Source organism: Solenopsis invicta, chromosome 2 (assembly GCF_016802725.1).
Source record: "Solenopsis invicta isolate M01_SB chromosome 2, UNIL_Sinv_3.0, whole genome shotgun sequence".
NCBI lineage: Eukaryota > Metazoa > Arthropoda > Insecta > Hymenoptera > Formicidae > Solenopsis > Solenopsis invicta.
This window is the reverse complement of record NC_052665.1, coordinates 16,294,741-16,312,090: the sequence shown is the minus strand read 5'-3', so window position 1 is coordinate 16,312,090 and position 17,350 is coordinate 16,294,741. Positions and strand designations below refer to the sequence as shown.

At 41.1% G+C, this 17,350-nt stretch overlaps 1 protein-coding gene across 4 annotated transcripts in view; it reads left to right on the top strand.

Annotated features, from left to right (window-relative positions):
- Positions 1 to 17,350, top strand: part of LOC105197501 (cadherin-87A) — a 216,313-nt gene that overhangs the window by 105,084 nt on the left and 93,879 nt on the right. For all 4 annotated transcript variants that reach the window (XM_011163907.3, XM_039445780.1, XM_039445781.1 and 1 more), the window contains exon 4: positions 1,161 to 1,216. In XM_011163907.3, the coding sequence (XP_011162209.1) occupies positions 1,161 to 1,216 (56 nt within the window). The remainder of the gene's footprint in view (positions 1 to 1,160; positions 1,217 to 17,350) is intronic.

Here is a 17,350-nt window from a genome sequence, read left to right as displayed (position 1 = left end):
CATCCATTGTAGCCTTTCGAGCAGATACAGCGGGTTTAATTGCAGGAGTGAATATGAAAGTCGACAAAGCATAGAGTTACCGCAACGCATATGTGCTTATCATGACAATACTACCGAATTTGCGATCATTTTGGCAGCAATTTCGACCCTGAGATTATTCCATCGTCGTTTTGACCCAATTTGATTAAAGTTTCCAACCAAATTTACAATCGTGTCCGTGTCGTTGAATAACTTTATTTGAGCACGGCAATTCCGCCGGTGGATAACCGAGTTTTGTCAGTTAGAAACAAGCACGCAGGCGGTATTTATAACCCAACGAAAAATTGTAAATGCCACGTTTTTAAAAAATACGTCACTTACGGAACGAAATTTAACGCTGACACGATGGCGTATCTCGTCTCTCTGTAATGTCAGTCGGGATTGTTGGGATTTTATTTTTAACTTGCAGTTGCAAACGATACCTGTTATTGGATCGCGCAGCTCGAGATATTCCAACGGAATATAATCCGCTTAATGCGGTTATCTATTCATCTATCCGTTGGTTGATTCGCTTATCGTATCACTCCTGAAACCATTAATACAGATATGCGTATAGTTTGCGTATAGCAAATTGAAACACGTTATTGTTATATTTTCTATTCTATTGCGAGCAATCATGAATTGGATATTGATTTAACATTAATTGGAGCTTTTCCAAATAATTGCTAAAATTGAATTATTTGCCCATCAAATTTACATGGCTACGAGCAAATAATATAAAAATCTATTTTTTTTTTCATATAATATATTTTTTTATTGATGCAGTAAAAATTGAAACACAATAATGTTTTTCTTTTCATCTTTCCGTAATTTAAATTAAAAACGTAAGCCATCGCTGAAGTGAGAGTAAGTCGAAAATTGATGGTTTTAGGGAATTAACGCTCGACTCTATAACAGCCGCGAACAGGTATTTTGAGCGTGAGAGCCGCGTGAAAGCCACAAATGCGCAATTAATTAAGCGTTCCAGCGCGCGCGCGGAGCATGACGCGAGATTAATCCGTCTAATCGCAAGTCTGATAGCCGCCGAGTCGAAGTCGAGCGTTACCCTTCTCTCGATTCGTCTTTCGATTGGCCTAGGGGGGTCTCAATCAATAATCACCACTCTCCTCTTCTGCTTGCAGGTTGCCCAGGAAGCGAGCGGTTCTGCTGGCGATTTGTCTTTTGGCCACTTGCACGGGTAAGTTTGTCTGACACCAACGCATTTTCCTCAGCCGCATTTATTCAGTCGCACGTCTCGTGGTGTCGCGATCGTGCAGATCGTGTTACGAGGATGGCGACGTTCCGTTTCGCGTTCTCCTCGACGAGGCACGTGCACGACGCTCCATAACCGCGCGCTCTCCAGACGACGGCGCTCGTTTCCTCGTCGGCGCTGAGGAGAATTTTATTTGATTCCTCTTAGGCCGTTTCAAAAGTCTCGTCGACGAGAACGCGAGGAGTTATAGCATCCTCCCGTCGCTTTACTGCTCGCGCACGTTTGAATTCTGAAGGCGAAATGTGACCACCGAAAGTAGAATGAGGTTTGCGCGAAGCTCGGTAGAATGTCGCAATATTTCTAGAAACATGTCCGAGCGAGAGAGTTATTTTTATGAATAAGTACTTTTTATGACGACCTCATATATGTACGTAGTCAGTCTTACACACAGCCGGGCGCTCTCGTTCTTTTCGACCGTAATAGAATTTATTTTAACGTAAAACACATACACACAGGAAAACGTTCATCCAAAAGTTTGTATTACATCTATATATAAGTTTGTGCGAGGAAAAGTTATGTGTTATGCGCAAAATACATTATATTAAATCACATTGCTGGAATTGCACTCGAGCCAAGGGACTGTTTAAATATCTCGTTGTCGTGAACGAGACCGAAGTACCGTGTGCCTTTAGTGATACGAGGTGGTATGAGAGGATGGTTAGGTGGCGCACGGGGGTGTGCAAGAATGGAGGAAAGGCGTTTCCTCCTTCCGGCGGGGAACAGGAAGCTTCTAGAGCGAGCTGCTTCTCCTCTCTGCCTCCGTCTGCCCCCTTCTTTCATTCACTCTCTCTCGCTCTCTCTCTCCCTCTCCCTGTTTCTTTCGTTTCCATCTGCCTTCGTCTTTTTCCCCTTCCGCGCCGCCCTCCCAACTCAGCTCCCCTCATCTCCGTATCTTGGCGAAGTCGAGAAATGGTTTCTCTTGGAGAAAGCGGCCGAAGCTTTTCCCTCTAACGTGTCTTCATCTTCTTCTAACATCGTTCCTCTCTTTCTCCGAGTTACACACACACACACACACACGCGCGCGCGCTGTTATAGCTTCGATATTTTCGTATTAGAATTTTCGTTTTAGATTAGCCCAAAGAATCCTTTTTTATATGGGCATGCTGTAATTTTGGGATTGCGTGTGTGTTTAGCGACTAACACTGATTTGCGCTGATGAAACAGCAAAGCACCGCGCGTTTATTTCGCCAGCTTCGTGAAAGTTTGACGTTTCTGTGTTTTGCAATCATTTTCAACTTGTTTACTCAATTTCTACGTATTAAATTTTATTTTATTACGTGTTGCGCGCTTTTTCCCTATCATTTCCCCGCTGGTTTTTCTCTCTCTCTTTTTTTTTAATTAAAAACTGTTCTGTTTGTTGATCCAGTAATCATTTCTATTTAGTGTAGCAGTCCGTTGTAGGTGCTCTTGCAGGTGTTGGCGCAGTTTTCTCAAGAAACGTTTCATCGTATGATACAAATGATCCTCGTTTATTCTTTCTCTCAGGGGTATAATTCACTCAGTATTTGTTCATTCATTTCTTCACTCATTTACTCATTACCGTCTCTGTCTCTCCGTCTCATATTCCCTTTCTTGTAACCTTTTCTCCTCCCTTTTTTTCCCTCTTCACTCTCCTTTCTCCATGCACCCCTTTTCACGCTTTCACATTTCCCTCTCTCCATATATTTTTTCCCTCCTACCTCTTTCCTCTTCACTTAAAGCTGCTCGTCGTAAATCTGTTGCCACCTACTTTCTTCCCGTCCCTCGTGTTTTACTCTCGGTTACAGCGGCCCGATATTTATTATTCGCACATATCACGTTTGCATTTTTAAGGTAAGGCTTTTCCTTATTAATCTCGCGCCGCCGTTTACGTTTCCCTGTCACTTTTGCGAGTCGGCAAGTTCGTCAGCGGCGGGCTCCTTTCGAGCTCGCGATGAATCGACCCGATAATTTATATTAAGCGCGCTTGCACGGAGGCAACGGTCGAGCGTGCCGAAGCGAGATATGTCGTTCTCCGAGAATTATGTTCCCAGCGAGACATATACGGAGTCTCGTTGTGTGTGCCGAAATACTCTCCATTGTGTTAAAAAGCTTTCTTTCCCCGCGAGGAAACGTTCGATCGATAATGCGTCGTCCACGACGAGGCCTTAAAAATTTCGAGCGCGCGTGTTGGTACGCATCCCAAAAAATCCCGAGAGAGAATCGTGCCGGTGGTTATCGGGAAGCAATAATATTCTAATTATTTCGAAAGCCGTGCAGCAGCCGCCTGTTTACTAAAAGCAATCCTGATGAATTATTAAAATAATTTAATCGAAGCAAAGAGAGAAAAATAGATATAAAAGACATAGAGAGAAAATGTAATTTTTATTATTTATATTTCATCTTTAATTACATCTTTGCGATTGACATCTTATTTATCAAGGTTTTTTACTCGAAAATTCAATAAAAAATGCCGGAAATATTTTAGACAATCAAACTGTTTTGTACGGTGTGTACATTTTCTTGTAAATATCAAGCTCGTATGAAATAAAAAAAAAAATCTTTCTACAGATCGCATCTTCTTTGAACATTGGCGAAATTGCTTATTTATTATTAACGATCGTGGCGCTCCTTTCCATTGATTTTTGTGTAGATATCGGGAAATTTATTATCCTCTCTTCCCTTCTCCCGCTCCAGAAAGAGGAGATAAGGCTCTTCAGAGCTCGGCTGGAAATTCTCTCGCACGACCCTCTTCTCAGGGTGTTCCGCAGTTTCCGCATCGCCGCTCAAGAAGATCATTGACTGCTGGGGCGAGAGTCGCGAGTAGTAGGGTACTTCGGAATTCGACCGGTCGGTCGGTCGGTCCTGTCGAAGGGTTGGTTGCACGATTGATCACTCGGCGGGTAACGTTTGAGCAGTTACAAATACACGTGATCAATCGTGTCCTAATGGCGCGCCTGAGTGCATCGCGTGCAACGGCGGGCGGCGGCAGCGGCAGACAGCGGCGGTGGCGTAACTGCTGCACGGCAAACCTCATGCGCTGAAAGTATTTGCCCGAGTGCATTAATCATTCAGCGCGTCTGTTCGATGCACTCCACGGACGAGACTGCTCGGCGCATTCGATCGAGTTCGATCATTTTCGGACGTGTTATTCCTTTTTTTTCTCCTTTTTGATCCGATCCGATCGGCCCGACGTTGATTCCGACGAGAACTGTCGTTTCCGAACGATCCGTTAGATGATAAATGGGAATTAATTCCCTGTAACTCCATTTTTCCGATTCATCAAGACAAAAAAGGTTAATGCAGCGATATATTGTTGGCGATGAACACGGGATTTACATGCGATCTATTTTAAGCCGGTTATAGAATTTACGCTGCAATAGATTGCAATAGAATTTCGTAGAGGCGGGACAATTCGGGATTAACTGTATATATAGATTTAAAGGGATGAGAGAAAAGTGACAACGCGTAACATCGTTCCATTGTCTTGGTTTGCGGTTACACATTCGAACAAATCCTTCGGGCAAAATTGAAAGAACCAGGTGCGGCGGATCAAAGGGACGCATTGAAAGCGCATTGAAAAAGCACGTCAGCAATTCCGTTATTCGCCATCGAGAGAGGATCGGTTCGTCGACGACGTCGATGACGGCGACGACGACGACGACGACAAGTGCATTCAACCGCGCCTTGTGCATTCAAACGCGACAATGCGCTCGCTAGTTACGTGGCTTTACTCGTTAGCGCGTTCGCGAAGAAACCCTCCCTCTCGACCCCTCTGGTCATTACTCGTCGTGCCGCCGTTTCCAACCGCGTCGCGAATCGTTCGCGGTCCAGCCGCGTTAAATACGGCTCCGACGAAGCAGAGCAACTAGTTTCCGATAACGCCGGATGCGACGGAGCGTATTACCGGATAGAGAGTGCGTCCCGCGTTCAATAATACGCGGCATTCGCCTCCGCTCGATCGCACGCTCGATCCTCCGCCTCTATCACGTTGCCGTTCATTCTCACTTTTCCCTCCCTCCTACTCCTCTGTATCCGTTTTCCATCTCTTTGTCCGCTCGCTCGTGCAACGCGCTACGATAATTATATTCACGATTTTACAATTACGTTTGTTACGATTCTTTTTTCACGCTTTTATCGAATTTCTTACGATGCAACCTAACAAGATCGTCCGCTTGTAAAAAAATTTATTATCTAAAATTATAAAGTTTGCGAATACATATTTGTGAAAACTGTAGGAGAGAAAATATCATTATATCTGAAAAAGTGAGCTTGATATCAATAGCAACGCGGTTTTCTATGAATGTTGAAGAAAATTATTATCTCAAGATCTTAGACAATGATTTTATATAATCGAGACTTTTATACTTAAATTAAACTTGTTTTTTTTTAAATATGTTATTTAAGATATCCAATTTTCTTAAATATTGAATGTTACAGAATGAGATAATTTAAGTATTTGATTCATGAATCGTGTGTCCCAGAACAGATAGAAAAAATTGTCTTGAAATTTACAAAAGTTCAAGATTAAAATTGTTGGATTCTATCACTGTGTCACATTACAGAATGATAAACGTCTCACGTGTGGTGAAATTTGCGAGAGGTCTTCGGAGCATTGACCCCTCTTATCCCTAAGCAGCCGCAAATTGTCAGTAGTTCGAGTACGCGCATGGTCTGCCAGTTAGCGAACGACTAGACTGGGAGACGGGTGTATCTCGATGCGCGCACTGGAAATTCCGCTAACGAGGGAACGCAAGTCCTTTGATTGGTGCGAAACTCTTGGAGGGCTTCCATGTTTGTTAATACGAAATACGTGCGCACATTGCGTATACGTTTCTCATTAAAGCTGCCTCTCTGAGATGCTCGTATTACTGTTTTCGTAGCCGCGAAAAGTTTCGATCATTAGTCGCTGATTTAATGCAGACTTTCTTCGCTTATCGTACGTGCATCGTTTCACAGTACATTGATAGTTTATTGATATACAGAACAGTTTAAAATCATATTTCACGTTCCGCGATAAATGTGACATCAATTATCTTTTTATAAAAATAAAATTTATAATTTCAAATTTCTCCAATCCCAGGCATGTTAACGGTTACATCTTGAGCCTAATGTATTCGGGTGAAATCCGATAATACCAAAGGGAAAAAGAGTTTTCTCATTTTACAGCCTTAATTCACTACCAATCGTTTACTCTTGAACATTGAATAATAAAATCTGCTGTTACGTATAACGAAAATCTAGAGTAAAAACGCAAAAACGATCTCCGCGATAGAGACTTATAAACTCGGATAATCAATAATCGTGTTGTCTCAATTAAGAGCTAAACACCTTATCCGCCGTGTTAACTGTCGCTTATCGCGAACAGTTATCGAAGAATCGCATAAAGCGCACGCGATATGCGCCGTGAATGCGCGCTATACAATTCTGGAAGTAATCCATCATATTTGGGTGGGTATATGTATCCGACGTACCGTTTTCCCCGGCATTAAGCCTCGGTAATCCTCGGCTCGTTATCCCCCCGCTATTAGTTTTCCTTGACGTTTCTCTTTGTTAAAAGAAAAACCGAGGTAAGCCGGCGGGGAAATCGCCGCATTACTTTTAAACAAAAATGAGGCGGACTCCACCGGCGCGGCGGATATCCTCTCGTCTCGGCGAGGAGGTCGCCGCTTAAAAATGGCCGGGACTTGCGCAAGCTGATGCAGGATGAATGCGAGATACATGGCGTTATTTAAGAGATCCGTATCTCCCGCTCCTTTTCTCTCTCTCTCTCTCTCTCTCGGTAAACTTACTGCCGCGTCGTGCATCCCTGATTCTCCTGACTCGCAGACAGAATGTAGTTCGTGACAGCACTCTACCTTACAAAAATTGCACGTTTAGCGCCAAAACTCGACGATTTATCTCGCGACACGGATACAGATCTCGGCGTCTCACCCTCGTTACGTCCGTCCCGACGGTTGAAACGCGTTTCTATCGACACGAGTTCGCTTTCTCTATGTATTTATCGTGCTAAATTTTATCTTTGCACGAGCACTGGCTGCTTATGTAACATCTTTGCAAAACAAAGTTCTAGTTCATTCTAATTCTGTCCCTGTATTCTGGGATGAAGAATGATGAATTTAACTCCATCATCATTACACTATATAGAGGAAGGAACGGCGGTCGTGAAATATATTTGGGATGGTGGAGTATCACAATATCTCGTGTAATTTGCGTTGAATTCTAAAAGCAACCGTTAAAATCATTTTGTTACAGTTTATTTCGATATGGTAAGATGGTTACTGGTCATTAGCGTTTGTGTTTTTATAAAACCTGAATTTCCGTTTTATAAATAGCGGATATTTTTACGGGTGTTTACAATTTACGTAATTTGGAGAAATATATTACATATTGATTTTTTAACTTTAGTCTAACTTGAAGGACCTGAATGTGAATTTTAAATAATATTATTGAATTTAATGTAAAAAAAAATAGAAAATAAGGCTAATAAGAATCAGCGCGGGTATAGGTGCGCAATCATAATTATATATTAATATTATTATAAATATTCATTCATCTTAAATGACAAATGCGAATCGAATAAGGTGAATAAATATTTATAATAATATTAATAATGGGTCGTGCACCTCGCGCTGATTCTCATTAGCCTTATTTTCCATTCTTTATTATTTAAACCTCGAAAGTCCTGATTTAATTACGTATTGTTTGTTTGAATTTAATGTGCGTCGTAACGTGTTTATGAATTCGGCAAATAAAGTCATATTATATATGGGCTGTGGTTGTGGAATACAGTTGTCCGCCATGTGCATTTTTTTTGCGACTTTACAACCTCATTGTAGACGATGTTTGTTAGAGGCAAAGAAATTATTTTAAAATAGTTTCAAGTTTTATTAAAAAATATTATTAAGCTAAAAAATATATTTTATTAAAAAAAAAATCTTTCTAATAAAATATATTTTATGAAATATTCGTAAAACCTTGTTTCGTGGCACTTGTGTGTAAACTCTACGAAAGATCATTAATTTACATTTTTTTTATAAATAAAAATGCCGCTCGTAACATTAGTTGTTAGTATACACCATGATTCACCTCTACTACTTCACAAACACATCTTTATCTTTCCTCTTCAGTAAACTACGTTCGTTCTATATACTCGATGAACTTCTACCTAGGGTGATTGATAGAACGGCTAATAATACCAGCGTTAGTTAGAATTGCGTCACATTAATATTTACTGAATTATCATCAAAAAACAAAATGGTATTTTACAACCCCTTCCTTCCCTCTATTTGTAACCGTCGGAATTTCGAGGCAAACAATTCCACCGTTCCATCAGAAGCGCGACGGCGGTGTAATGCAATCCCCGTGCCGTAACGCAACGTTCTTCGCGCGCAGTGTCCTGATCGATGCGCGCCGCTAGACGTTCGCGTTCGGAGCGGTTCCGCGAAACGGCAGCGAGACGAACGACGCGGATTTGCGAGGGATCGCATGATATAAAAGCCAGATAGGAAAAAGAACCGGGAGGGACGGCGCGCCGTGTATCATGATTACCGCCAGGCGCGGTGGAACTTTTGTCATGGTTGCTCCAATTTCGGGACATTAACAGTCTCGCCTTTTTCAGCCGGCGGGGCCAGGACGGCCGAGGACGGGAGATTTTACGCGCTAACCCCGTTCTGGTGACACGAACGCGCGAGGATTCCGGGCGCGGAGCGCGCGGCCGTTGGTCGTACTTGGGGCTAGACAAACGGCTATTTATTCAGCGCGGTCGGAAGTTAATCCGCGACGCGACCTCACTTCATTTCCTCTCCGCGCGCGTATCCCGGACGCGTTTTTTAAAAGGGACCTGGCGCCCCGCTCCTCGCGCGCACGTAAACATGCGCAAGCAAGTGTGAAGTTACCACCTTCATTTCAGGCTTTATTAGAAAAACTGCCTCGCGCTGCTGCGCCACCGCCCGACGACGACCTAGCTTGTATCTCGTCGAGACAAGTTCCCTGCATTTCGCTGAAGGATTTTGCAGGTGCAACCGCGTATTGGAACAAAATTGGGAGGAGAGATATCGTTGGAGGAGGGAGAGGGGGGAGGGGGTGAGCTCGCGGCAACCAATTCCAGTAACAATCCTTCTCCGAAACAGTATTGGGTATTACTGTTGTAAATCGAAAACTACACGCACCCATTTTTTTTTTTTTTTTGACGAATGTGTTATTTTATATATATTGAAAGTGTGTTATCACTTGCGCACATGTATATATATACGCTCTCTGTTATTTGTATATTATTTTATTACATTTGCACAGTTTAATTTTTGTCGCGGCTGGACAACCGTCGTTTATTTTAGCAATTGGTTCAATCTTCGCTGAATTGAAAAAAATTTTACCGCGTGACAGCCAGGAACGCTGCTCCGCTGCAGCAGCATCCCCTCCCCTCCCCCGTTGGGTAAGCGAAGGTAACGAAGGTTGCATGATATCGCGAAGACGTTAAGTTACAAGAATTTTCGTTGCGCCTGCGAAATGGCTGGCGTGGCGAAAACCGCCAAGTGAAAACCGTTCTCAATGAGAAAAGCACACGCTTGTATCTCCGCCCGCGAAACCGCCGGCTACGTTTTGCCGTCGCGAATTAACGCGTCTGGCGCGCCATAATCAACGAACGTGGGCCGCCGTTGTTCGCGTCGCGACTCCAGAATAAATTACTTGCTTCTCACGGCGCTCTCCCGACTTCAAAGCGCCTTCGCGGTCATTTAATTTGCGCTGCCGGGCTGAAACGACGAGGAAAGAGGAGAGACACGAAGAGAGCAAGAGTCGCAGACACAGCTATTCTCTCTCTCTCTCTCTCTCTCTCTCTCTCTCTCTCTCTCTTTCTATTTTCACCTCTCCTCATTCCCCGTCTCCCTTTCTCTCTCTCTCTCTTAACCCCCTGTCCGTCTGTCTTATCCCGACGCCTTGATAACGAGTGCATACGGGATACCAGCCAAAGACAGGGTAATTATCTACCGTCGAGCAGTAACCTTTATCGCGCGCGCTGCAGACGCGTGTACGCGACGTCATTGTCGTCGTCGTCGTCGTCGTTGTCGTCGTCGTCGTCGTCGTCGTCGTCGTCGTCGTGACGTACCGCGTCTCTCGTCACGTCGCGTCGCCTGGCTAATCGCCTCCGGTACATAACTCGTAGGTCCTTTGCGCCTTTGCTCCTCTGAGAACGGCGACGGTCTCTCGTGCACCGCGTCGCATTTAAGACTCGCGATGAAAATTGAATTTGCCACTGCTCCTTGATTTTTTTTTTTTTTTTTTAATAAATACTGTTAACAGCGATTCATCTAAAGAGATTCGTAAATGACTAAAAAAAGAAAAATAAATAAATAAACTATTCACGCAAAAAAATATTTGAAATAAAAGTTGTGTGCGTGGTTTTATGAGGAAAGTAAAACTTTACATAAATTATCTTGAATATTTCAAGCACTTGGATAAAAAAATTGAGATTTTTTTCATTATTTCATTATTATTTATATTTTCGTTAGAGCACATGGCTACTTCTTATATATTGAAATAATTTTTCATCCAGATAGAAAATCGCCGCCAAAATTTTTTCTACTTTTAAATGCAATATAAAACAATCGGTAAATTTTTTTTATAATTTTCTTAATATTTTGAGAAATGTCCTAGACATCTTTACGAATTTATAAAGAAAAAAAAAAGCAGTGGCGGTTGGCAATTATATTTAGAAAAGAGAAGAAATCGATCTTGAAATTACTTCCTAAGATCATACGTGCTAAGCATTTACGTTTCTTCGTAGAGCACGCGCATTTTTTGAGTTGTCGCGATTCTCACATCACACGAATCAGTCTATACATTGAAATTGTATTGATTATCGACGGTATTTGAGCAAAATGAAATATCTGCATTACGGTGAAACTACATTTTCCTTGCACAGCCGGCCACTGGCGTGCATTCGCGCAGCTGCCGGAAGGATAGCGCATAATATAATGAACCACCATCTCTCTGTCTTTCTAATTCTCTCTGTGTCGAGTGTTTTGGCCTAGCTGAACCACACCGGGGGCGGTCAGTAGTCGGGCCAGTCGACCGACCGGCTGGCTGGTCCGAGTGTCCATTGAAAGCGTCGTTGAAAAGAGCCAATATTCCGCTCGGGCGCCCTATGCAGAGTTCGATTCATCGGGGAATTCAATTAGCGCCAGTTGCCGGAAACCTCAAGTAATTTGCGCACGGCCGGCGTCCTCTCGCCCTCTCGACGCGACACGACTGCGATTCCCACTCCGTCTCTGTTCCGCGTACGTAAAAGCGGTGTGTCCCTATCCTATGTCGCGCGTCTACCCCCGCGTGGAAGCCATGGTCACCGCGCTCTCGCGCCTGGGAAACCGAGGCAACCATTGTAGTACGTGCCTGCCAGAGACGTATCGAGGATATTCGCTCGTTGCGGGAGAGACGAAAGGAGGCTATCGGCGGATGAACCAACGCTGCCATCAATCAAGTCCGTAGCAACCGGGCCGCGTCCGCGGCAGATTATACCGGGGACGGGCGAGGGCAATAAGATCGAACGGTGTTCCCGGACCACCGAAAAGTATCAGTTTTTCATCGGAAAAAGCCGCCGCCCCGTCCATGTCGTTTCCACGCGTGTCCGACTTTTGAAAGTGACCCTTGATAGCCGGGGAAAGGCGCGCGTGTGTATATTTGATATCATTTTTTAAATCGCCCCTTTGACTTTTATTGTCCGAACTCTTTTATGAGCTATTTCTGCAGATTCATAAACTTTCACGGAATGTCTATGAATGGGCGTATTCCGAAATAACTCAGAAACAATTTACTTCGGGCTTTTTTTTCCTCTCTCTAGCTCGACGTCGAGGAACGAGGTCAGAGATTAATCGTGGAATGTTAAAGGACTTCCGGTTTGAAGTACTGCTGCGAAGTCGGAAATGAGAGAGGCTCTCATTCACGTGACGAAATTCGAGGGATGAAATCCGATTTTACCAAAAGCGACTTGATAATTGGTGCTCGCGAACAATTGAAAACGCATGACGGTGCGCTTCGGAATGCGAACGTAATTAGTGCATCCAGTTGAACGTAATTGTTTACCGCCAATATGGCACTTTGCACGTGTGCGTCTGTCGGAAACGCATGTCTGTGTGCAAACAATGGACAGGGATCCAATCAAATATATCGTGAATAATATCGGAATTTTCATATGAATATTTCGAAAATAGTTGAATTTGGCTCTGAATAACTAAACTTTCAAAGGAAATAAACCTCAATATGCATCAGTGTCCTCGAAAATTTTATCGCGCGTTATTCGTGAGAAGAGTAATCCTAGTAAAATCTTGATAAAATTTACTCCAATTACTTGACAGTACGTAAAAAATAATCTGTACGAATATGCGATGATTAATTACAATTACTTGCCAGAATGTAGACTAGAGTACCTGGCTTGGATTGTCTAATAATTACGAACGAATGATTTCGTAAATTAAACATTCTCTCATTCGTATGATACACAAAAGTTCGAGTGCTACTTCCACGAACGCTGATCTCCGCAAAATTTCAAGTACTTATAACACATTTTTATGAATCGCGCGGATATAGCCGATATAGTTCCGAGTTTCAATAGGAGCTTGATTGTACCGAGCACTCGAAGCGAAGTACTTCGTAAGTATAATACAGTGAATGAAACAGCAATTTTTCCGAATATCACGCGATTTCAATGCAACGACACTTGGCTATATACAACTGATTCAGATTCATGAGTACATATTGAGCTTGATTCCATCCCTGGCGAGGGGATCCAATTGACGACGTGATTACGTGCGTGTGTGTGCACACGGGGCGCGCGTGTGTGCGCGCGCGCGTTTCAACCGTACGCACATCAGGATCAGTGTGCTTCGGGCGTGTCAGAAGCCAATGCACTATCGATCCCGAGATCGTTAGTGTAGTTAGAATATTATCTCTGTTGTTGAACTCGGATAATCGCATCTGTTACAACGAGGAAAATATCGTATATCATTATATTTCATTTTAAAGTTCATATTCGCGCGAAGAATGTTGAGGAAAAAAATAACTTCGAAATATACGCAAACAATATTATGATCGAATCTATGATCGAATACAGGAAACAGAAAGAATTTCGTTTTCTGATTTCGTTTTTTCTAAATGCAATTGCAATTAGCTAACAGTTTTGATACCGACTATTATTTGATGGAGAAGGTAGGTAATCTTTTACTGGCCGTACTAATGCCACCTTTACTTCTTGTTATTACATCGCAACGTTATTAATTCACGAATTCGATTCCCAAGCAATTATTTCCAAATGTTTGTCTTTCGGGGAGCAATTTGCAAATGACGAGATTAAACTCCGGGTATAATTCGTCGAAGAAATTCCAATATCCGGGCGACGTAAGTTTCCATTCATCGGCGGGAGAGATGCGACAGACGAGTAACGAGGGCCGGGCAGAGGAGAAGGGAGGGTGCATGGGGTAGCAAAGGGATGGATCTGCATGCTGCGCATTCTTGTACGTGATTGTTATTAGATCGTCGCACCGGGCCGACGCGACGCGAGCGATGTCAAATGGTCGAGGCAATTTGTTCGGGGGGGTGTATTTATTACCTGGCGCGCGGAAGGAAAACCCTTTTCTTCCGGTTCGCCGAGGTGGGTGGGAGGAGGGGGAGGGGGAGGGGCGAATTGCCGGAAGATTACATTCGCTTCCCAAGAAAACGTAATATAGAAAGGAATTTAATAATGTCGGCGGTGCGCGCATGTCGCGCGCGTTTTCAAAGCCATACGTCTGTGGACAGGCACTTTTATTTATCATCGCGCCGAAAACGCGCGGACGCGAGCGGAAAAAGATTTTCCGACGGAAAACACTCGTCGTCGCGTCGAAGGGGGAACGGTGCAACCCGACGTGTACCTCGCGGCTACACGTTGGACGTCGAGGGATAATTTTTCCCTGGTTTTTAGCTTCGGGAACGTCTCACCCCCGAGTTGCGGGGTCGTTTGCTGCGGTCGCGGGTCAGGAAAAGAGAATGCGAGATGTTGCTGGAAGAAATCTGCGCAAAAATGCATCTATCTCGAGGAAACGAGTTGAAGTGCTCTATTTCGGGAACAGTTTGAGAAATTAAATTATTGATTGAATTGCACTAAGCTGCAATGTTTGTCGTTCATTTTATCTTTGGCGTACGTGAATTTTCAATAGAGATTGAGAGCAAAATAATTTCGATGATATTAGATTTTGATATTATTGTCTCTGCCCATTCGTTTACGATAACATCAAAGCGATAATGAGAAATGCAGCTTCCTGCGAAATATTAATCGAGTAGTTTAAATTTATTAACATAACGAAACAATTCCAAGACACTTGTTATATTATTTATCGTTCCAGAGGTGCGCTTGTTGCATTTGCATGGAAAGATAATCCTGTAGTTTATATTTGCGCAACGTATCGACGTGAATTTGCAACAACGAAAGAAGAGAACGCCACAAATTTTGCACGTGGTTTTATTGGCAAACGTAAAACTATCAATTGTCGACGCATGCCATAGAGAGAGAGAGAGAGAGGGAGAGAGAGAGAGAGTGCTTCGCAATGTTGGTTTGGTTGTAAAGATCATTGATCCGAGCAAACCATTAGAACGTATAAAAAAAAAGTGAGTTTAGTGATAAAATGCACTTCCATTGCAGGTGCACTCATCGCACGTTGCGGAAAGAGGCCATCAAAAAATGTATTCGCTATTGCGATAATATCGATATATTCTGTGATATACTCCGCCTATTTTGTTTTCTATTAATTATTACAGAGTATTTACTAGCGGGAAAACCTGAAATTTTCAGAGAATTAATTTTTTATCCTTGAAATTCACGGGAGAGATTTTCATGTGATTTTATTGATACAACGGATAAATTTTGGAAATTTTACTTTTAATTTGAAATTCAATTATTCCGACAATTTGTTTTATTACTTTGTCTTGATAATGTAAAACTAAATAGCAAAATATAACATACGCATTCACATACATTCTCGTGTGACTCTGGCGAGTTTGAATTTTTATAAAAAAAGTTAGTGATAGTACATCTAAATTTTATTTATTTTTCTTTTAAATTCTGTGTTCTCTAGATTCGCTTATTGCGGATAGATCATTACATTTATTTCACATTATTTCTTCTTGGTACTTTCTCTGATTTAATATTAAAAATGTAAGTGACTTTTTTTTGTGATTAAAGATCATTAAAAAGCGTATGGAATAAAATGAATTTATTTTAAAGATACATTAAAAAATGTTGCAAATTTAATTTGAGTAAACATTTTGTAATAGTATTGCGGTAAAACTGACGTTCTATTTCAATTTTTTATTTACACAATCAACTATATATAAATATGATCGAAATAAAGTTAATTTTTAATAGGTTTCAAATGTGAAATATATTTGCTAAAATTATGAAAAATATAACATCCAAGAAAAGTTAACAAAAGACAAGTCGGTATTTTTGCCAAGTAACATGTAATCGATGATATCTTAAACTTATAAATGAATGATGAACGATACGTTAATGATAAGCTCGATGTTCTCCATGTTCAGATTTTCATTGCTTTCCCTCATATTTATTTTCTCTTTTTTTTTCTTTGCAATTAGCTCATTTTCATCGGATATTTTATGGAGATACTCGAATGTGGTTTTACGACTGATGTGCGTTTGCGACTGATAATAACTTTCGTTCGCTTCCAACGTCACAGGCTTCTTACAAGTTATTTCTATGTATCCCGATCCATACGACTTCTATCTCAATTTAAATTTAAAACTTCGAGTTCTTCTCCCTTCCTTTTCCTAAAGTTATATCGGTTCTATCTTCATAAAAAGATGTATCAGTGAGACGAACGTTCGTCAAGAAGAAGTTTGCTGTTTCCCCTTACAAAAAGAAAACTTAGTAGTGAAAACGTAATTTAAATAATACTTAAATAAACTGATGACATACAATAACAAACTTTTCTCCCCTCGAATATGATTGAAGCTTTGTAATTATATCAACAAATGAAATTAAGAGCACTACGCTGCATTTTGATGAGACACTTTTCCGAATATTTGAGAGAAATATATATAGAATGCAATATGAACTTACGACCGATTTTCAATTTCCGTGGCTAAAAAAGTTTTGCATGAAAATGATATCGATTTGGTACAAGCGACGAGTGACCACACACAAGGCGAGGTTTCGTCAGTTTTATTCACGGTTACATTCATATTTTATAAGCTACCCGGACTTTCTGGATTATACATGTTGTTTTAGTTCTTGTGTTATTAAATTGCAGGCAGAACAAAAATGGCGATAATTTGCACATTTTTGCTGAATATTTGTGCTTCATACGAGGAAAATATTCAGAGAGAAATCTTTGAATAAATATTATCATTAATAAACAAATATAGTTTAATTTTAAATTCCACTTCGATATCTCGTTTTCCCTGATTACTCAGGGATGGTAATGCTGGGATTCGCTAAACCCCCCACGCGGGTATTATTTGCTTACGTTTTGTTGTTCATTTAGTTGCAACATCTATAATAAATGTATGCATATTTAATGATGTAACAAATCATTTGAAATTTCAATCATTACAATTTCATTATTTATTGTGATTACGTAAATATTATTATATTTTGTACGAGAAAATTTAAAATAAGAATGCGTCAAATATATTTAAAAAGGCTTCGTGTATCATTTATCTGCACTGCTTTACATTTGTTGTATTTCAATTGCAAGTATCGACTGAATATCTAAAATATTAAAATGTCTACGATAATCTTTCATTTTACGACTCGTATATTTCAAGGATGTGTATATCACATTACGAAATATCGCTAAAAATATAAAAAATTTATTGTTTTATTATTATGTTTGAGTATCTGTGTAAAGAGCATAATTTTTCCGTTGATTTATAAGTTATTTAATTTTTTGTTTACCCTTAATTTTTATGCAAAATCACGTTTTGCAGTATTTATTTGCAAAAATAAAAAGTAGCATTACGAATTAACTTAAAATTTGTACATATACTAATGAAACTTTAATAAATATTCGTACAAAAATTCATTTAGATCCATTTACTCGTTTAAAAATTATTTAT